Source organism: Corylus avellana, chromosome ca2 (assembly GCF_901000735.1).
Source record: "Corylus avellana chromosome ca2, CavTom2PMs-1.0".
NCBI classification, from domain to species: domain Eukaryota; kingdom Viridiplantae; phylum Streptophyta; class Magnoliopsida; order Fagales; family Betulaceae; genus Corylus; species Corylus avellana.
Window position 1 is genome coordinate 46,336,645 of NC_081542.1, and position 23,296 is coordinate 46,359,940.

Here is a 23,296-nt window from a genome sequence, read left to right on the forward strand (position 1 = left end):
AGCCTTGATTTACGGAAGGGAGTATGGGAATATGGGATGGGAGTTTTAGTTTGACACGTTAGCAGTTTTAGTTTGACCTTTGTTTGTTTTTTAAAGAAGTCTTAGCAGACTTTGTCTTATATTTATTATATTTAAAACACTATAACAGAACTAAATAAAAAAATAAAATAAAAAACTATAACACTATTTGCTATTTGTCTTTGTCATTCCAAGAAGCTACCATTCAACAATTCAACAATGAGAAGTGTTACCCAGGGACAAATCCAGAAAGTTGGATGGGGCGGGACTAAAATATATAATTTTTTTTTGGGACAGGGCCATGGCCTATAATTTTTTTTTTTTTTTTTCTTTTTTTTGTGTAGCACCTAAATTTTTTTTTTGGGGGGAATTGGGGAGAGGCCATTGGCCATGGCCATCCCTGTCTCCTTATGAATCCGTCCCTGGTCATGCATTTTAAATTTTATTTTCAAAAGTTAGTTCTTAAATGATGTGTTATTATTTTATGAGATTTATTATTTTGAGAAGTGTGTCACCAACTCATAAGATAATGACACATCATTTAGGAACCAACTTTTGCAACAAAAATTTGAGATGTTTAGTATTTCTCATTTATTCGTAAATCTCTTAAGATTTTTTTTTTTTTAATTTCTAATTACTATCTTATTAATAGAGATCAATTTCGAAGAGCATATTAAAAAAAAAAAAAAACACAAAACGTTTTCACCTCACGCCAGACACCAGTTTTAAAGCAAATTCAAAAGGCAATTGTCAAATCTCGAGTTCGTTCTTCTTGTATGATGTGTGTGATATTTGCAAAATCATAGTTTTAGTATTACTTTCTCCATTCAACTATTGGCATTTTCTCCTTCGAGAGTTGAAGTTCCAGTGGGTCCCTTCAAGTTTTTTTTTATATAAAAATTGAGATATATAATTAAATTTTTATATTCATCCACTCCTCTAAATCAATTTTCTGCGTATTGCCACTTTTTCCACGTCATATGACGCCATTCCTTGTTTTCCATTTTTCATGGAAAAATGATAAATCATACAATGGCGCCATTCCTTGTTTTTCATGACTGATTCAAAACATCTAATCATACTGCAATTGATATAGACAGTGGTTGTGGACAAACGGAAAGCCAAGAGAAGAATTTCATCCACTACTCCTCAGTCTCTTCTCGTTCAATTTCCTGGTATTGCCACTTTTTCCATGTCATATGAAGCCGCCTTCTTAATTGGGGCAAGGATGCAAGACCGTATTTGACCCTTTCAAGGAGCATTTCCTAAGATTTGCCCAACATATTATTAGCCAACCAAATTAGAAGCATTCTAAAGCAATATACCTTCCTTTTTTTTTTCTTCATTTCATTTTCGACTTCTTTTTATAATGCAAAACACCACCTTAGTATGATCCTAAAACTTGTAACATAATTTAGACAACCATTAGTCAAAAAAAAAAATTAATTGAATTAAGCTAACTTCGACCATTCTCATTGCCATGACAAAACGAAAACTTAAAAAAAAAAAAAAAAAAAAAAAAAAAAAAAAGATATTTCTTAACGAATGATAAGGCCGGATCATTAGTACTCTAGGGAATAGGTTTATCTCCATTTTATGGTCTAAATCCATCGTCCAGAGGGTATTACTACAATGAATGCATATAGTAGTAGTAAACTCATGCTACAGTGCCCTAAACTCTCAAATAAAAAGCCAACGACAGAACACTTTCTCCTCTAAAAAGATGGGGAACACAATTTTGTCAAAGGAGAAAATGAAAGAAAACCAAACGGAATAAAAATAAGAAGCCTAGTTGTAATGAGAAGATGGCACCCGTGGGGTAGCATATTGTAATTATTTTTTGTAAGACAATCATTTTCCCAGAGGAAACTGAAAAAAGAATCAGGTGCAGGAAGCATCACTGGTGAACTGCTAAGTCCTTCCACAGCTTGCACATACCCAAATGCTATATCACCACGCATTCTTCTAACCACAATGATTATCAATTGCCAACCAAACCACTCAAATATTCAGTAACCATTAATCTGAGGTCTTGGGGTTGGACCCATCAGCCGTGAAAACGGCATTTGGGTCAGGCTAGGAAGGCCCCTTTGGACTGAAAAGCGATCGGCAGTCTTTGGATCTGAGACTGATCTAGAGTATGCTTGGGCCAGCTCAACGGCTGAAGCTGCTTTCCCATAGCGCAGACCACTAGAGTCAGGGAAGGCTGTTGGCTGCTCTATGTTGGGTGGTCCCTCTTATGTGGGGACCACATGGACTACAACAAAACAAAGAGTTTTGTTTGTAGTAAAACTCTAACACACTATACGTGTGTTTATAAGAGATAGAAAAGAAGAGAAAAACAAGGAAGAAGAAAAAGAAGCAGTGCGGCGCAGGGAGAGAAAGAAAAAGAAAAAGGAGAAAAAAAAAGGGTTTCGCCTATTCACATCCGTCAGAGATTGGAGGTTCGTTTGTGGTCTGATCTTGATGCAATTTTAGAGTGTTGCTCCTGACGACGAGTGCTAAGTATTGACTAGTGTCGATCGTTGGAATTCCTCTTCAATCGCTTGGTTGCTAATACCTACTTGGTGAGATCTTTCTTTATTCTTGTTGGAATCCACTTTAGGGTGATGAATTTATGTTTAATCCAAGAATGCATGTATTCTTGATGATGTGATAACCTCTAGATATTTCTCTAGGGAAGACAATTGTAAACTCATTATTGTTGATAGTGGAAGATTTGACTGGACTAAGTCCCGTGGTTTTTACCTTCGCATTGGAGGGTTTTCCACGTAAAAATCTTGGTGTCTTGCTTGTGGGTTTGCTTGATTATTATTTTGCTATTGTGTTACTATTTAATTTGCACAAAGAGGGGTAGATTAATTCCGCTGAGCATCTGAAATTGGTGTTCACCCCTAACACTCTAAAGGTTTGCGCCAAGTCTCGGGTGAAGGTGGCCTCTCTACCTGCTGCTGCTTCTCGGGCTCTCTGTTATTCCTCCGGCTCTCATTACGCCAGTTCCTCTTCTGCATATCAACTCTCTCAGTGTCTTGCCGCTGATCTATCCTCTCAAATCTCTTCCCAGTCCTTTGATCAAGAAGAGGATTCTCCGTTTTTTCACTGTAATGTGCAGGAATTGCATGCCCATGAACTCTTTCAGTCCTGGGAACACTATGTTCAATCCTTCACAAAACAATAAGTGATCTGTAAGAATTAATTTACAATTTAAATGGTAATGCATAGACAATTACGCGAGTTCTAATTAGACAATATGAGAAAGAATAGAAAATTACTGCCCATCAGATTGTTGAACCAAGTCATTATGGTTGATCCCAACATCCTCTAGCCCTCGCTCCTTCAGAACCTGAGAAGATGATCAGCAATACTGTCAAGCTGGGAACATGAAGCCACTGAAAAAAAAAAGAAAAAAAGAAAAAAAAAAAAGAACACAAATAAATGGTACCCATCCAGATTAGTAAATAGTAAGAGGAGGTAAAAGGGAAGGTGAACAAGAGGAATAATTTTTTTTTTTTTTTTTTCTTTTTTCGAACTCTTAGGTACACGAAATGGCTTTTCCATTAAGAAAATAAATAGTTTTTATTGAAAATAAAAAAATATAGAATAAAATAGTTTAATTGAACATGAGATGAGATGGTGCCATTCTCATGTTCCCGTAAGAGAATAACTATTTCATGTGTTAGATCTTTATCATATGCTTTAACACCAAGGCTACTCTATTCTACCTTTTTCCATTCCTAATCAAAGATATTCATTTTTCTAATGAAATGGCCATTCGGCGTACTAATGTAACCTTAGTAACCATATATAAATACCCCCTCCCCCACCCACACACAAAAACACATAGAGAGAGAGAGAGAGAGAGAGAGAGCACAAATTAAGAACAAATGATATCACGTAGAACAGCATGAAGATGCAACAAAGATTCAAAATTATAAATTAAATAAAACTCACCAGTTCTCGTGGGTGAGCACCACCAAATACCGCATTCCTGCGTCACTCATATAATTTGTTTCAGTATCATGGAGAAGGCCCACTATCCAATGAAATAGGAGCGCATAAATAAAATTACATGTCACTTCTTTGAAATTAAGGAGACACTACAAAAAAAAAAAGGAAATTTTTTGACGTGGCAAACAGTATCATTTTTTTGTCACGTCAGTAAATGTTGACGTGCTAAAACTGGCACATCAACAAATTTTTTTTTGACGTGTTGAATGTGCCACGTCAATATTTATTGACGTGTTACATTCAACATGTTAGGATTTCCTGACGTGTCAATATTTGACACGTTAGGAAATTTAAATTCAATTCAATTTTTTTTTATATATATCAGGTTTCTAACGTGCTAAAAATAGCACGTCCGGAATCTGTAAAAAAAAAGAAGATCAAATATATATATATATATATATATATATATATATATATATATATATATATATATATATATATCCTGTTTATTTATATATATTATATATATTTCAAGTTTTTTCTTTATAGGTTCCTGACGTGCTAGTTTCAGCACGTCAGGAATTAAAAAAATAAATAAAAATGAAGACGATAGAAGCGTGCAGGGAGAGAGAGAAGAAAAAAAAATTGTAGGGTGTGCACACTACGGTGTGTTGGAACTTGGGAGAAGAAAAAGAAAAGGAAAAAATAATTAGAAGAATGAAGAATAGAAGTGTGCAGAGAGAGAGAAAAAAAAAAAAAAAAAAGGAGAGAAGAAGAATTAATTAATTAAGAAAGGGAGAGAAGAAGAATGAAGACAAAAAAAAAAAAAAAAAAGATAAAAAAGATAAAAGAAATCCTGACGTGCCAAATATGGCACCGTAATCTCTTTTTAAATTTTTTTTTCTCCTGTATGCTTCTATCTTCTTCATTTTTTTTTTTTTTTTAATTTCTGACGTGTTACTTTAGCGCGTCAGAAATCTCTGACGTGCTAAAATTAAATAGCACATTAGAAATTTCTGAAGTGCTATTTTCAACATGTTAGAAATTTTTGACGTGATATTTTCAACATGTCAAAAATTTTTGACGTGTTAAATACTGGCACGTCACTAAAAAAAAAATGGGGGCAATATTCAACTTTTTCCCTCTTTTTTTCATCTTTTTATATATTATTTATTCTTTCCCTTTTCTATTTATTTCCCCACACACTCGCTCTCTCCTCTCTCAATCTGCACAGTCGGCCTTGCCAGCTCCCTCTACTCTCTCAACCCACACTTTCCCCTCTACTTTTATTTCCCTCTGCTTTTCTTTCCCTCTTCTCTGATCTGCACAACCAGCCAGCACCCTCTGGAGGGAAGAAGAAAAAGAAAAGGAGAAGAGAAGCAGCAAAAGAAATTCAGGAGCAGGAGAAGAAGAAGAAGAAGAAAAGGAGAAGAGAAGAAGAAGAGAAGCAGAAGAAAAACAAAAAAGGGGGAAGAGAAGATATATAAGAAGATTTTTTGGGTTTTTGAAGATTTGTTGGGTTTGACGTTTGGGTTTTTGATTTTTCAGGTTGATTTTTTTATTTGGGTTTTTGATTTTTTATTTGGATTTTTGAAAATTAATGGAGAAAAGAAGAGGGAGAGAGTGAGAAAATGGAGAAAAGAAGAGAGGGAGAGAGAGTGAATGGAGAGGGAGATCGATCTGGAGACGTGAAAAAAATATAAAAAAAAAAATTATTTTAATTGAAAAATAATTTAAATTAATAAATTTTTTAATTTAAATTTTTTTTAATTATTTATAAATTACTAACGTGTCAATTATGACACGTCAGGAAATTTAAAATTACAAAAATAAATAAATTTTTTTAAAAAATTTTTTCTGGATTTTTTTTTTCAATTAAAATATTTACTGACGTGTGAAAATGTGACACATCAGAATTTTTTTTGACGTGTTAGAAATTAACACGTTAGAAAATTTTGACGTGTTAAATCCAACACGTAAGGAATTTTTCATTCCTGACACCCATATTCTTCACGCCTGAAACACGTCAAAAATGCCCATCAAGAAGATTTTCTAACGTGTTAGATGGTCTAACACGCCAGGAAACTTGTGTCAGCAAAAAATTGATTTTTTGTAGTGAGACATGAATCACTTCAAATGATACAACGATAACTTCTCCTTAAGAGAAGATTGGCCAGAGAATGAAATTAGAAGATTTAGCTAAATTCTACAATATTTCAAAATATAGCACAACCCTTGATGCATAGATATTTGATTTTGCAAACCACCATTAACAGCAAGAGAATAAAAGCTTCTTATCTTAAAGTCAGGAAAGCAAAAATAAATTGGATAAGAATTTACACGACATGCTAATTTGGTTCCACTGTTGACTGGATCCCAAAATTAGCTGCACCAATCCACCGGTTAAACATAATAAGGCTAGCTTGGTCTTTTAGTAGTTTTTTTTTTTTTTTGATAAGTAACTTGGTCTTTTAGTAGTTAAGAACAGATACTTGACCATTCGTGAAAATCGTATGTAGCAGTGCAGCAGACCAACATGGAAACAAATATAATGCACTCTTTGTATCTTACTCATCCAAAACACACTTTCAATTTATTCCATGAACTTTTACCCAACATATTGTACCCATTTCCCCGTTCTGGAATTTTTAGTTGCTTCCAACTATTCAGTGAATTCATGATCTTTAATTATACATATTGAGTCATATCAACTCAGAATCGTTGTACTGAGACTCACCATACAGCAACCAAATTTGATGCAAGAACATGATTACCTAAGCAGCTAAAATTATCCAAGTGGAACAAAAAGACTTCGTGGGAATGGAGTCCATACAAAATAACAATTGTCTAAAACTAGCAGGTGATCATGCCAGAAAGTAGAGCTGGTAATCTGGATTGGAGAGTTGGGTCGTGGGTCGACCCGTTAAGGGTTAACTCTAACACGACCCGTTTAGTTAAACGGGGTCAGACCCTTCAACCATGATATGTGATAAGCGTCGAATGTTGCACATTCAAGCCCCTTAATTTGCATATGTTAATTCCTTAGCATTGTTATTTGTTTGATTTTGTTTTGTTTTTGTGTTTCAGGTCTTATTTGACAAACCATTGAAAATTGGGCTTAAAAGCACACTTTGAGAAGACCTAGAAGATATGATTAAACTTAACAAATCATGGTTAAGTTTAATCAAATAAAGGAAGAGATTAATTCGGAATTTTGCAAATTGGAGTCAAAATCGGATTAGATTCAAATTTGGATTCTGCATATGTCTCGGTATTTTAGCCATAACTTTCAGTTCAAATATCCGATTTAGATGATTCAAGCGGCACTGGAAAGATAACTCAAATTTCTACAAATCATTGTGAAATATCATTTTCCTAATTCGGAGCGCCGCAATGCCAAAATCGCCCCTCAAGATAGGAACGCAATTCTGGGCGAATCCTATTCTGATTTGGATTTGGTTTTCAATCTTCCAATTGGACTGGGAGACTGCTCTTCCGTTTTCTTAGGGTTTTTAGGGTTTTTAGGGTTCTCCTAATCCCTATAAATAGGGCTCTAAACATTGTAAACAGGCACACCGCTTTCTAGAGTAAAAATTGAGTAAATTGTCTTTGGAGCTTAGAAGATCATGAGCGGCTAAACCCCTTCGTGGGGTGTTGATGTAACCTTATCCAAGCACAATGGTTTGATTGTATTTAATTTCTAGATTTTCAATTTATGCATGTTGATTGTATAACTATGAGGATTGCTACAATTGATTTATGTTCTTAATTATTAAATGCAATTGTTCTTAAATTCCAAAATCAATATTTGTGAGATTCTTCTTTTGTCTTAGAAAGTATTTTACTTTTATTGAAATCAAATCATTCTTGTTTTATGTGATTATGAGGATGATGGTTATACAATGGGTTTAATTGACATATGATCAATAGGATTTGATAGGCCATGCCTAGGGAAGACGGATTGTACTACACCCTAGTTTAGTGTAATTTAGGTAGACAATTCGTGCCAACCGAAGATGGATTACACTTATTCATTGATTGTATGTATCCTGTTATAGAATTTGATAATTTATACCTAGGGAAGACGGGTCGTACCGCGTCTTAGTGGTTAGGTGGACGATCCGTGCTAACCGAAGATAGATTATGCTTATTCTTTAATAAGGTAGTTTCTTGTTTATTTATAACATGCATAGAATGAATTTTTGGAATTAATTATGATTAACCATTGTTGTGCGGATAGAGGTGAAGTCAATCCCTTACACTCTCTCTCTTATTTTAAATCTCTTTTTATTTTCATGCACTTTAGTTTTAAAGAAAATCAAAACAAATCTCTTTTCAATTAAGTTAATTTTAATCTTTTAAATTTTGATAATAAAACCCCTGCAGTCCTTGAGGTTCGACACCCTCTCTATAGCCGTATCCTACAAAGATTCGTCCTATTGTGAGTGGTTATTTTTATAATTGATATTTTTTGTCACAAAAATACCACATCAATATGACCATTGAAAAAAGAGGGTGACACAACACGACCCACAAACCTGTTTAATAAACAAGTCGTGTTGAGTTGACCCAACCCGCCTCTACCCGCATAACCCATTTAATAAACAAGTTGTATTAGGTTGACCCAAACATGACATGTTTAACCCGTTATTTGAAAACTAACTCTAATAAATCCCATAATCTAATTATTGGGTCACCCATGGGTTAAACGGATTGACCAGGGATTGACTCATTTATTAAATGAATTAATTCGGATTGACCCGACCTCACTTATACAAAACCCTAACTTACTAATTTTGTGTTTGATTCATCTCGGATTTGTGGATCGTGTCAAAAATTACCAACCCTACCAAAAACAAACATTGGCACCATCTCCCACCTCAGATTTGGTGTGGGAAGAAGGCCCTAAAGGAAGCTTTGCCAAATTTATATGATATTACTTGTGGCTAAGGATGCTTCCATAGCGGCTCACTTGGAGCTTTCTGGTGGCTCCAATCTGGAGAACGTAAGTTTTGCTAGAGCAGTTCACGATTGAGAAGCGAATGTCTTTACCTCGTTCTTCAATTTGTTGTATTCAATTAAAGTAAGATAGGAAGGTGATGATAACATTTCCTTTCCCTTGGAAGAGTATTTGGTGGACCAAGGTGATGTCAAGAGTAGCTTTTTAGCTTGGTCAGCGGCCCTAAGAAAGATATTTACTATAGACAATCTTAGGAAATGGCATGTCATAGTAGTTGACATGTGTTGTATGTGGTGGGACTTTTATCATCTCCGAGGCTCGCCGAGCTTCGTTTTAGCAAGCAGGCAAGCTCAAGGCCTTGAAAACTGATTTAAAAAGACGGAACAAGGAGGTTTCTGGCAATGTAGAATGGAAGAAGAAGATCATTTTAGAAGAGTTACGTGTTTTTGAAGTTCATGAAGAAGAAAGGCCTTAGGTGTTGATGAGAAAATGAAGAAAGCATAAATTGTTAGCGATTTTAGAAAAGATCTACTCTCATGGAGGAAATGAGTTAGAGGCAAAAATATAGGGTGTTGTGGTTACATGAGGGTGACAAGTGTACTAAGTTTTTCACACAATGGCTAACTCCAATAGAAGAAGGAACTTCATGGACTCCTTGTTGATTGATCGTACAATTTCTACCAACCGGTAGGAGATTAGTGAGTACATTGTCTTTTTGAATAAAAAATTGTTAACCAAGAAGTCCAATTGGAGGCTAAGGCAGATGGTTGGAGAGAAATTCTAACCAAAGAGAGGTGTGGGAGGTTGTGAATGTAATGAATGGTGATAAGATATCGAGCCCTGACGATTACTCAATAGCATTCTTCCAAGCTTGTTGGCTTGTTTTGAAAGAGGACATCATAAAGGTCTTTCGTGATTCCCATGCTGGTGAAATTAGAGAGAAGCCTTAATGCAACATTCCTCTCCCTCATTATGAATATTCCAAGGGCCGTTGACACCAAGGGTTTTTAGTCTGTGGGTAGCATTTACAAGATTATTGCTAAGATTCGAGCGTAGAATTTTTTTTTTTTTTTGATTTGGCACCGGGTATCCAGAGCTTCACTCCGACTAATCCCAGGGGTGCACAAGCCCTCAGGCCTCAGTAAGGAGTTTCCTGCAAGTGCACCTCGGTTAATTCAAGGGGCGAACCCCAATCTGATGGCCCCAAGAAACAGTATGCACTCAGTGGATTTCGAACCTAAGACCGAGATTCGAGCGTACATGCTTAAGATGGTGCTAGAGAAGATTGTTTCTAAGTCACATAATGCGTTTATCAGAGGTAGGTAGATCCTAGATCCTATTTTTATTGCTAATGAATGCCTTGATAGCATAATGAGATCGGGAGCCCAAGGGATTATTTGTAAAATAGACTTAGAAAAAGCTTAAGATCATGTTAATTGGGATTTTCTGCTGGACATGTTGAGAAGCTTTAGGTTTGGGGGGAAATGATGCTCATGGATATTGCACTGTATTTTCTTGGTGCATTTCTCGTTGCATGAACAACTCTCCCACAAGCTTCTTTAGCAACTCCTATGGCTTGAGGCAAACGGGCCTTTTGTCTCCTTTGTTGTTTGTCATAGTGATGGATGCCTTAGGTAGAATGATTTCAAATGCAGTGAGTGGGGGTTTGTCATCATGCTTCTCTGTGGGGACATGGACTAATATCTCCTATCTTTTGTTTACTGATGATATTTTGCTTTTTTATGGGGCTAACCCAAATCATCTACGCAACTTACGAAGTTTATTCTTATGTTTTGAAGTTGTGTTGGGTTTGAAGATGATCTTAACCAAGTTGGAACTGGTTCATGTGGGAAATGTTGATAATGTGGCTGGGGTGGCTAAGATTCTAGGTTGTGGGTTTACATCTCTACCCCTGAAGTATCTTGGTCTCCTAGCCTCCTATAAGGCCAAGCATATATGGGGCAGTGTTATTGAGAAGATAGAACGTCGATTGGCAAGTTAGAGAAGCTTGTATTTGTTTAAGGGTGGTAGGATTATCCTTAACAAGAGCACCCTATCCAACTTACATATGTACTTCATGCCCCTCTTTCCTCTACTTATGAGTATTGCAAACCGTATTGAGAAGCTTCAACATGATTGCTTATGGGGTTGGCCAGTCGAAGAGTTCAAATATCATCTGTTAAGTGGGTCCAAAGTTTGTACAAAGATTCTCTGAGGGAGGGTTGGGAGTTAGTAACTTGCTGAGGTTCAATCATGTTCTCTTAGGTAAATGGTTTTGGAACTATGGGCTTGAGAGATAGGCTTGGTAGAGAGTGGTGGTGAACTCTAAATTTGGAAGTTCATGGAAAGGGTGGTATTCTAGTGAGCCTATTGGGGTGTACGGGGTGAGTTTATGGAAAAATATTAGAAGGGGTTAAGGGAAGTTTTGTAATCATACCAAATTTGAGGTGGGAGATGGATCCAAGGTTAGATTCTAGCATAATCTTTGGTGAGGGGATATGACCCTTAAGGAAGCCTTTCTAGTTTTATTTGGTATTGCGTGCGCAAAGGATGCTTCTATTTGCATCTCACGCAAATTTTTTGGAGGTACTATTTAGTGGAATGTGAGCTTTGCTACAATCGGCTAGTGGAATGGTAGTCCTCAAAGTAAAGCAGTATGGAAGATGATTCGGTTCTGCTTAATGTGGCGTATTTGGAGGAAAAAAAAATGATCGAAGCTTTTAAGACAATGAGAGAACATTGGTAGAATTAAAGGCCTCTTCTTTGGTGGTGTCTTCAGGGCTTCAGGTGCTTTTTGTTTTTGTGGGATGTAAGGATGGTGGAACAGTTAGCCGTGTGTGCAGGTGGAGGCTCTTGTCCTGATGTTTTTAGGGGGTTTTGCAATTTTTAGTTAGGTGTTTCTTTTTGTATACTTCTTGTGTACTTATAAGTGCCTTCCGCTTTTAAAAAAATTGTTCACTTACTTGTCAAAAAAAAAAAGGCCTCTTTTTCAGTACCCTATACCATTGAATGACTGCTTATAATTGTTTTCATATTTCTAGTTTTCTTGACTTCTTATTCTTTCTTTTTCTTTTTTTCCTTTTTATGAATGAATTTTTTTTTTTTTTTGTCTTTTATCTTTTTCTAGTTAGGTGTTTCTCTTGTGTACTTATAATCGAGATTTCACAATAGAAGGGAAGAGTACTACAATCCAATAAATCTCTCCACAAGCTACAATTGCACCATGATAGTTGTTACCACCAAAAATAACCCGGGTCTCTCATGATCAATCCTCTAAAACCATGATCAAAACTCTTATGATCAATGATTTCAAAGAATATAGGACCTTCCTCAAACTTTACAAAACCAATAGTTGTATAGAGCAAAACATCCCAACCAGATAGTTTAACTTAAACACCCTAATACATGAACCAAACCCAGGTGCAAAATCAATGAAAATCTATTATTTACATATTGATGTACCTATTCAGTGGCCAACAAAGGCTTTTGATTTCAGTCTTGTCTATGTTTTGATTTTTACAAACTTACAATGTTCTAACAAGTGAAGCCTGATACTACTACTAAACTGACTAAATTGATGTTGCCAAATAACCCACTTCCATTAAATTGGGATAGATTGGAGTTCAATGCATGTAATGGTTTGGAGGTGGGATTGGGAGAGGGAAACCCCCATTTTGTAGTCAACAACTGCAAATTGAATCATGTCATTTTTTTTTTTCAAGAATACAAGAACCAAAATGGTATAGCATACTGAATGCAAGAAATAAAAAATAAGTTTATTCAAAATTTGTTAGTAAGTATGCCACTCTACTACTATAGCAACCGATTGGCTCATATTCAACTACGCACAAGTTATAATATTACCGTTACTATGGACATAGAGTTTTCGTCCAACTCAATTTATAAAATTGTTATATGTCTCTTATAACATGCGAGAAGTATATAATTTTTTAATAGAATTTCTTCCAACTCCATTAATGCTATTAAAAAAAGAAATTGAGAAGCACATCATTTTTTAATAGAATTTCTTCCAACTTTGCTAATGCTATTAAAAAAAAAAAAACACATGAAGAGGACACATGACAATTTTATAATCTGGCCTGGTTGAAAGACAATTTTATACTTACTGTAGATTCCATACTTAAAATATATGCAGGTAATAATAACAACTCATATGTATATCGTGCAATAAAAACAATCTGTGGATATGACATTCAAAGACCCAATAAGGTAGTGTAGAGGCCTGACAACACCAACTTTTACTAGCATATGCTTACGTGAGATATAATAATAAATTACGAGAGATATAATAAAAGGTAATGTGGATATATATATATATATAATTACGTGAGATATATTAATAAATTAAAAATAATAATGCAAGTCTAAAGATTATAATTAAACACTAAAATAAACAAGATTTAAACTATTTTAATCCTTAAATAATTTCAAGAATTTTATCATAAACTTAACTTTGGGAGAAAATTAAAGAAATCTATCACACGAAAATAAAGAAACAAGCAAATTAATTAATGAGATACTCAACTTCTAAGGCATGAAGCATCTGTAACGTATACGTACCCTCTTAGGCGGAGGTGGTGGAGGAGATGCTGCAGGTGGCAGTACCAGGGATTGAGGTGGTGGTGTTACCGTTTTGTACGCAATGGAAAGTGAATTATGGAGATAAAGGTTCGTTGGAGCTCAAGACTTTTCAATAAGCAAAATGGAAGATGAATTGTAGATATAATATCGATTTGCTTTAATATCATGCTATATTATTATTTATTCTAAAAATTTAAGTGAAAAGAAAAATAATAAATTTAATCATTCAATTAATATTGTAACAGAAATCAAACTTAGCCGATGGAGCGTATATGGATATATATGTGTTACAATAGAATTTTCTTTGAATTTTACATTTTTGTGTTTTGCTAATAGATTGGCATATTGATCTATAGTTTGAAAGTGCTGCTTGACTCATTCTTACACCCAACTTGCAGTTTCTATACATGCAGTTTCATATATTTACTTTCTTCTTATACGTACGTAATTCGTTTCAACGTACATTGATCTAGGTTATCGGGTTAGGGCATACCTTTTAGAGAAATGTACATATACTTTTTCAACTTACTTAATTGTTAATGTCTCCTCAAACTATCAATGGTGTAAATAAAAATCTAAAAATAAAATAAAATAAACAAAATATAATGAAAAATAAGGGGGTCAATATTTGAAGCTTTTTTTCGATTTCTTATTTATTTATTTTATAAAAAAAATTAATTAATTAAAAAAAAAAAACAGCTCATTTTTCTTTCTTGTTTTTATTTTATTTTTGTTTTTAAGGATATTTTGTCTTATGAAAAAAATTTTAAGGTCATTTTTGTCTTTGTTGGCCTTTGGGGAGACGTTGGCATTGTTTTAGTAATTCATGAGGGACATTGACATAATTGGCAGTTTTAAAAAAAACCAATTAATAACATCTAAATGCATCGATCAAGACATGAGTGGTTGTTTGTTTTACAGAAAAATCAAAGAAATCAACTGATAATCCCTTCAGGAATCATTCATTGCATGCCAAACACGAATTTCTGCATTCATGTCATTATTGATTAGATTACATTATCCTAAATAAAAGAATTTTATTAGATTACATTACCCTAAATAATTGGATTTGAACATTACATCATCCTAAATAAAGGGATTTGATTAGATTTGAATAGATTCAAGAACCTTGAATCAACTTTTGCACTAATTTAACCCTAAACTTAAAACTTGCAATCAAACTTGTTTTAAAACTTAATTTACCAACATTAAAAAATTAGCACCCTCAACTCTCAAATAAAAAGGCAACAACATAACATTTTCCTCTAAAAATATGAGGAATATAGGAATAAAGATCCCCATCAAATGTAAGACAATGAGGAACGTGGAGCCTATGTGTCCAAACAGATCTCAATCATCTCACCCACTTGTTGGGACAAGTTTTTCTCATAGAGGCTCTCTCATAGTTGCTACCCAAATTGCTTGAGCAAATTGTATGAGATCTAGATGTGGAAAACATGCCACACAAAAATCGGTGTTTACCGGTGTTCATCATATAACATATCACCATGCTCCTCAGCTGACATTCACAACAATCCACTCTATCAACACTCATCCAATGACTTAACACATTGCTCATAGATACTACCAAGACATCAGAATCTAGCCTACAAGTTACCTACTCTAAAACTCAGCCACAAAGATGCAATTCATTCGATCTCATACTTGATGAGTTACATCTAATCCCATACTCAATGTAGTGGTGATTTCAATACCAATGATACAAACCTTAAGTAGAACTCATCCTTGAAAACCAGCTTACAAGCAGAGGGTGTCAAAGAGCATATATACATATAGTTAAAATTGCACTTATGCCATGTAAAACACATAGGATTGTAACATGTATGAACCACTCCTCCCCTAGAACATGTAACTAGAGGGCATTTGATTTAATCATGTCTTAACATATTTTCTATTAAAAAAAATAAAAAATAAATAAAAATCACATTGTCATGTAATTGAAATTTAATGAAGAAATGATTCAATATATAATTAATAACAGCATAGTGTATCTTCTTACATAGAGAAATCTTGGTATATTTTAGCGAGGAAATAGCTCAGTCATTGAAGTCTCATTTACCGAGGCTTCTACAGAGCTACTTCCAGATTGATCTGGCCGTATTGCCCTAGTGTTCCTCTCCCTTTGAGACGACATGTTTGATATACTGCTCCTACCCATAAGAAATGCAGGTTTTTTTGGTACTGAAAGAGTGACAGAGTTGCTATTAAGCATAAGAAGCACTGAAGCCATTGTTGGTCTGTCATCTATATTTTCTTCAACACATAGTAACCCAATGCGGATGCATCTCAGCATTTCAGTTGTTGAACCACCCCTCAATATGGGATCTACAAGATTTAAAGATGTCCCTTGCCTCCAATTTTTCCATGCCTGCAAGATAATTACGTGGGCAGATATATCAAAGAGAATATAGATTATTTTGTCAATAGCATATGCCACTTTTGAGGCAGAAAAGAAATTTGCGCAAAGATAATTGTACTTACATAGCTTAAAAGACCTTCTTCACTCTCTCCCTTTCGAAAAGAATTTACTTTTGTCCCACTCACAATTTCCAGAACCAAAACACCAAAACTAAAGACATCGGATTTCACTGAAAAGCATCCATGCACTACATATTCTGGTGGCATATATCCACTACATAAAACACCAACAATATCAGTTAAATTTGAATGATAATATAGCTTTTCCCATATTTATATTTTAAAATTTCTTCAATTTCATCTTATTTATGGGAGATGGACTTCTGCCTTGTTTCTATAAAGTAGACATTAGTGTTACTAATACATATATAGCATGCTATTTATGATTTTTTAGCTCTAACCTACATGGATATACTTACTAGGTCCCAATAATTCGCTTTGTACTGTCTTGAGTTTGATCTAGCACAATCAATTTTGCTGTGCCAAAATCTGAAATCTTAGGATTCATATCTGCATCTAATAAAATGTTACTAGGTTTTAGATCACGATGAATAATACGAAGTTGAGAATCTTCATGAAGGTAAAGAAGTCCTCGAGCAACGCCTCCTATAATTTTATAGCGCCTTTCCCAATCCAAAAGTGCACGCTTGATTGGATCTACATATTCATGCAAGAAAATGATTTTGTTAAACCAGTATATGTGGTGGACTAGACAATTGAATTTGAAAATTACCATGAATGCATTCTAACATTTAAGTAAAAGTGCACCATACCAAATATGAATTTGTCGAGGCTTCCATTAAGCAGAAACTCATAGATTAGAATCCTTTCACTTCCTTCCAAGCAAAATCCTATGAGCCTTACCAAATTCCGATGTTGAAGCCTAGCCACTAACACAATTTCATTCTTAAATTCTAGATTTCCTTGTCCAGAAGGTTTGAGCAATCTCTTTACAGCTATTTCTTTTCCATTTGGGAGTCTACCCTGAACAATGGAAATATATAGCATTTGTAAACCTCAAGTTTATAATGTTTGATTTAAACTATTGTGACTAATAAAAATGATAAACACTTATCTAATCAATAATGCCACATCACCTTGTAAACAGCACCAAATCCACCTTGTCCAAGTTTATTTTCATTTGAAAAGTTATCTGTAGCAAGTTTAATTGTGCCAAAGTCGAATTGCAATGATTCAACACTACTAATTTCATCCACGGCTTCACCTAAAACAAGTCAATACACATGAATTAGATTAACGCATTGCCTAAAGAAAACTAAGGCAAATGCTATTATATATGTGCATATAATTAACAATATGGGGATGTGTGATACTAGACAACACGTTGAATATTTTAATTAAAATCGGAGTAAATTATGGGAATTAGAATTCAAATTCATAGCCTCATGACATTAATTTGTTCTGATACAATGTTAAATCACAAATTAATCGAAAAGTTGAAACTGTTAGAAAGAGTTGAATTTAATTATTTAATTAATACTTTAATAAAACTTACATGGAACACTCATCTTTTAATTAGCTACCTTAACATCTAGAGTTACTAATTTAACAACTTATGGCAGGATTCTGTTTTATAACAATCTCTAAATTATGTCATGTTTTATATAGAATTGTTAAAATATTAATTAAATTATTAAATTTATTATTTTTCATCAACTTAAGCTAGCTTTTAAGATAAGGAGTAATTTAACATGATATCAAAATCGAAATCCAGAGTTTGTACTTCGAGTTTACAATTTATTTCAATTAAAATAGTCCATATACACGTACAATTTATTTCTCTCCGTGTTTTCTAATCTCAAGCATGAGAGGGTATTAAAATATTAATTAAATTATTAAATTCATATTTTTAAAAGCTTACATGTTTTGAAAAAATAGTGATACAAGAAGAATGGTTACATGAAAAGTTATTCTTGAAAAAGCAGTAATCATTTTCAGCAATATTGCTTAATTAATACTATAAGAAGCAGCTAGACACCATGTAATTCATGAACATCGGTTTTTTTTTTTTTTTTTGTAGTACTTATAGAAAGGATATCCTTAACATCAAAGATAAACCATTTTCTGACTTACTTTCAACTTTCTCCCCTTCCTTCCTCACTCTTGAATAGAAGAAGCATATGTAGATGTAGATGCAGATGCAGATAATTAGTACAACAGAAACAACAGTGGGCACGACTATAACAATTGCAGAGGGAGATTTGTTACTTTTCTTTCCTGCAAACACCATGAAATCGAACAATTTGTGCACGTAAAGAGGGGCAAACTAAAAACAGCTTATCAACTAAAATAACTTAGATGCGAGTCACGTCTTTTCACAATATTATTTGTTATGCTTAAAGCATAACATGATCAGTGCCATTTCAAACTTGAAATTTTTAAATGGTGGAAGAGGAGATATTGGTCCGGACCACAGCGGGAAGGGTCCAAAGGATGAATGAAGTATATATTATGATAGGGAGCTAAATCATGAATAAAAAATCTATTAAAATCGAAGATTAAATTAATATCAACAAAAAAAAGAGAGAAAAACACACATCTTTACATATAATTAATTAACTAAACTATATTTATTTATGTTAAGAATGTATGCGTGAGTGTTGAGTCTTACATTAAAAAACAAATAAAACACAATGAGTATGCGTGTGAGCATTGAATATATGGGGGGAGACCAGAGAGATTACCCTTTACCTAAACGATCATGGTTAACACCTGCCTACTGTCTAACGAATAACAAGAAAAGTCTAAACATATGCGTGCGGGATCTGGCTTCTATGCGGTAGTGAAAACTACCGCATAGAAGCTGTTATGCAAAACGGCACAGTTTTGCATAACAGTCCATGCAAAACTGTGCCGTTTTGCATGGAGTCCAAAAACTGTTTTAAAACTCTTCACGCCGTTAGAAACCAAACGTCAGACTTAAAAACAAGAAGAAGAAGAAAGAAGCCTTCGTGGCTGAGAAACATGTATTTGGGTTCACTTTCTCTCTTTCTTTTTCCTAATCGGGTCACTTCAAATCTTGCAGATCCATTGATAGAAAGCTGAAATTGGTGGCTGAGAAACATGGATTTGGGTTCACTTTCTCTCTTTCTTTTTCCTAATCGGGTCACTTCAAATCTTGCAGATCCATTGAGAGAAAGCTGAAATTGGTGGCTGAGAAACATGGATTTGGGTTCCCAAATGCCAAAAGAGTTATTTTGGCATCTGGGTGTTTATGTTTGGTGCTTTTGACTGATTAATTAGTCAAAAGGGTGTTTATGTTTGAGCTATTTTGGCATTGGGTGTTTATGTTTTTCTCCGTAGTTGAATCTTCATAATCGGTTTTTTTTTTTTTTTCCTTCAGGTTTCTTCATCCTCTGGAACTTTCCTCTTTGTTATTTCCACTCGATCACTGAAAACTTCTTCAGAAAGCTGTTTTTAAGTCTGACGTTTGGTTTCTAACGGCGTGAAGAGTTTTAAAACAGTTTTTGGACTCCATGCAAAACGGCACAGTTTTGCATGGACTGTTATGCAAAACTGTGCCGTTTTGCATAACAGCTTCTATGCGGTAGTTTTCACTACCGCATAGAAGCCAGATCCGTGCGGGTAAATATACTTACGGTCGGTAAAGGTAAAGGTGCAATAAAGACAAGGGGGGGACCAGAGAGATTACTATTTACCTAAACGATCATGGTTAACACCTGCCTACTGTCTAACGAATAACAAGAAAAGTCTAAACATATGTGTGTTAAATATATTTACGGTCGGAAAAGGTAAAGGTGCAATAAAGACAAGGGGGGAGACCAGAGAGATTACTTTACCTAAACGATCATGGTTAACACCTGCCTACTGTCTAACAAATAACAAGAAAAGTCTAAACATATGTGTGTAAATATATTTACGAGTCGGAAATGGTAAAGGTACAATAATGGTGTGGGCACTAGTTGCAGTAGTGTTGAGACTTAGGCAGGACAGGAGGGGCAATTTTTCCTTCAAGCTAGGTACGAAAACCACACCGCCCGGAGACCCAAAATCGGTCACCTTCCACGGGCTTTAATTTGCAAGTGGAAAATAATAATGCATTTTCCTTGGTTAACATTTTCTTTGGGTAGGTAAGAGAGCTGATCGATGTGAGGTTAGTATAAATATGGTTGAATTCAAAAAATTTCTTATGCAATTATTCAGATTAATTTCATCATCTTAATAAATAGGGAATTTATATATAAACTCCTTAGGTCAACGGATTTTTATTAAAAACTCCCTAAGTGTTTTTTTTTCGGAAATTAACTCTCTGGGTGAATTGAAACTATAATAAAACTCCCTACCGTCAAAAAATTTTAATAGCCGTTAGTCCACTCAGAACTCTCCGTTTTATCTAATTAAAATATTGATTTTTTATTAATTTAATTTAAAAAATTAAATCTTTAAAAAAATAAAAATAAAATCCCTTGGCACCACCCTTCAATTTTATTTTTATTTTTTTAAAGATTTAATTTTTTAAATTAAATTAATAAAAAATTAGTATTTTAATTAGATAAAACGAAGAATTTTGAGTGGACTAACGATTGTTAAAAAATTTTGACAGTAAAGAGTTTATTATAGTTTCGATTGACAGATAATCAATTTCCCAAATAATACACGTAGGGAATTTTTAATAAAAAAACATTGACCTAAAGAGTTTATATCTAAATTTCCTAATAAATAATTAGGTGAGATATAATATTTTCTTAAAACAAATAAATAAATAAATAACGATCAATCGTCTAAAGATTATAAACACGAAAATAAACAAGATTTAAACTATTTTGATACTTAAATAATAGTTAAAAAATTCAAAGAATTTTATCTTAAACTTAGGCAGAAATTTGAAGAACTTTATCACATGAAAATAAACAAAAAAACCAAATGAGATACTCAAACTTCTAGGGCATGAAGCACCTATATTCTGTACCATACCTTGTGTAGGTGGAGGCGGTAGTACCGGTTGGGGAGATGCTGGTGGCACTGCCGGGGATGGCGGTGGTGCCTCAGCTGCAGGGTCATAGAAATTGTATATCTCGTACCTTAAATCACAGCTGGGTGTCACATATTTCCCTCCCTGCTTTCCATCACAACATTTTGGAATATACACTTTAAGTGCATCCAGGCAGTTGTTGCATTCTAGCCGGTCCAAATCAGGAGTGCACTCTGCAAGTGCATGTATGGTTTGGAAGTCGGGAGCATCCACGCTTTCCACGGCAAACTTGCGAGTAGAATTTCCAGATGCGGCGCGGCTTATTAGTCTATCTAATAAGGGACGTAGCACCTCGTTGAACCCATCTACATCCGAGACGTTTGCGGTGTTGAAAAATGCATACATAGGGTACTCCTCCATAACACTAAATATAGATCTGTTTGAGTATCGTAGCATACACTTATCGGGCCATGTGATTGCCTCCTTCTGGTTGGGACAGTTCTGTAAGAGATCGTGACTCGACTGATTGACACAACTACGGCAATCTTCCGGCGAAATGTCTCCTCTACAAAGTGCAATCGCGTTTACTTTGTCGGGAGTTTCTCCGGCGGAAAAATTGAAAAACCCGTAATCAATCTCGGTGTTGGAAGACATGGAGGCCAGGAGGGTGTTGAGGTTTGCCCGGTAAGTACTGTTACTGGTGTAGTTACCATTTTCATTAGAGCATGTCTGGGCAACGGTGCGAGTAGCAGGGTGTACGAGAAAGAAGGAGAAGAAGAAGAAAATTAATCTTAAACAGCACATCTTTCTGTATGTTGGAAAGATTCTTATCTGGGAGACTGGGAACCCATATTAATAATAAATCACATATTCCAGTGATTTTCGATGAGAAAATTAAGAAGTAATTAACGCGTGGGACTTACTTGCATGTTCAATATTCCAAGCATGAAAGGTCCTCGCATCGATGTTGAAAGTCATTATTCCTTATTTTAGTGGTTCAGATATATTGACGTGACTTTTCAACCCTATGCATTAAGTCGAGGTCCACAACTGTCACTAGTTTCCTTTTCGAAGAACGCGTGAGAGCCTGTACAACTCAGTTACATCATTTACAAATCAACCTAATAAATTATAATTTTCAAAATAATTAAGAAAAAAAATGACAAATCATAATTTTTTGTTTAATTATTTTTACTAATTATAAACTGTAAAATCAGATAATAAGTAATTTTGCAATAGAAGTTGTAATTAATGCCCTACCACCTCTTTTTTTCATTTTTTGAATTGGTTTAATTTGGTTTGTAGCCGATTTCCTCACATTTATATTGATCTCTAAAGTGCTGCCAAATATTACTGTCTCTTGATTATTTTTTCATCCTACCTCCATGCTTCTGTACACTTTCTGCTTAATTAATTTCTACGTTGACTAGCTTTACCGGGGCGGTGCATGTGGGCCATTCGTTGTTTTTCATGACTGATTCAAAACATCTAATCGTACTGCAATTGATATCCACATATCCAATAAGTGGTTGTGGACAAACAGAAAGCCAAAATGAAAATTCCTCCGTGGTCGTGGGAATACAACAACATCACTGTCATTGCGTGCAAAACACGAATTTTCTTCATCATGTCACAAGTTTTATTTTTCCTCGCATTTATATTGATCTCTCTATATATTCTCTAAAGTGCTGCCAAGTAGTACTCCAGTCTCTTGATTATTTATTCATCCTACCTGTATGCTTCTGTACACTTTCTGCTTAATTAATTTATACATTGACTAGCTTTACCGGGGGCGGTGTCAGGTGTGGGCCATTCTTTGTTTTTCATGATTGATTCAAAACATCTAATCAGACTGCCCTGCAATGGATACACGCATAAGTGGCTGTGGACTAACGGAAGCCAAAATGAAAATTCGTTCGTGGTCGTGGGAATACAACAACAATATCACTGTCGACATTGCGTGCAAAACACGAATTTTCTTCATCATGTCACAAGTTTTATTTACATCAATTTTTTAATCCATGTGAATGCGGTAGGGAGTAACCAGAACAAGAAGGGGGGGAATGGAAAAAAGAAAATGGAGGAAGAAAGCTGCAAGAGATCAATTTCATCCACTCCTTAGTCTTCAGTCTCCTCTTGTTCAATTTCCTACCACTTTTTCCACGTCATATGAGGCCACCTTCTTAATTGGGGCAAGGATGCAAGACCGTATTTGACCCTTTTAAGAAGGAGCATTTCCTAAGATTTGCCCACCATATTATTAGCCAACCAAATTAGAAGCATTCTAAAGCAATATACGCACCCTTTTTTTCATTTCCTTTTCGTCTTTTGTTTTTTTTTTTTTAATGCAAAACACCACCTAAGTATGATCCTAA

General features: G+C 34.7%; 2 protein-coding genes across 2 annotated transcripts in view; both read right to left on the reverse strand.

The window, feature by feature from the left end:
- Positions 1-2,656, reverse strand: part of LOC132170008 (G-type lectin S-receptor-like serine/threonine-protein kinase At1g11330) — a 5,931-nt gene extending 3,275 nt beyond the window's left edge. Inside the window, exon 1 of the mRNA XM_059580934.1 lies at positions 2,583-2,656. Coding sequence (XP_059436917.1) covers positions 2,583-2,656 — 74 coding nt within the window. The remainder of the gene's footprint in view (positions 1-2,582) is intronic.
- A 12,671-nt stretch (positions 2,657-15,327) lies between these two features.
- On the reverse strand, positions 15,328-21,899 carry LOC132170009 (cysteine-rich receptor-like protein kinase 44). The gene is made up of 8 exons (XM_059580935.1): positions 21,845-21,899; positions 20,924-21,760; positions 18,062-18,205; positions 17,065-17,192; positions 16,741-16,951; positions 16,387-16,624; positions 16,031-16,181; positions 15,328-15,917 (listed from the first exon to the last, which is right to left on the reverse strand). The coding sequence occupies exons 1-8, from the start codon at positions 21,897-21,899 to the stop codon at positions 15,570-15,572; spliced, it is 2,112 nt and encodes a 703-aa protein (XP_059436918.1). The 3' UTR covers positions 15,328-15,569.
- Positions 21,900-23,296: the final 1,397 nt, after the last annotated feature.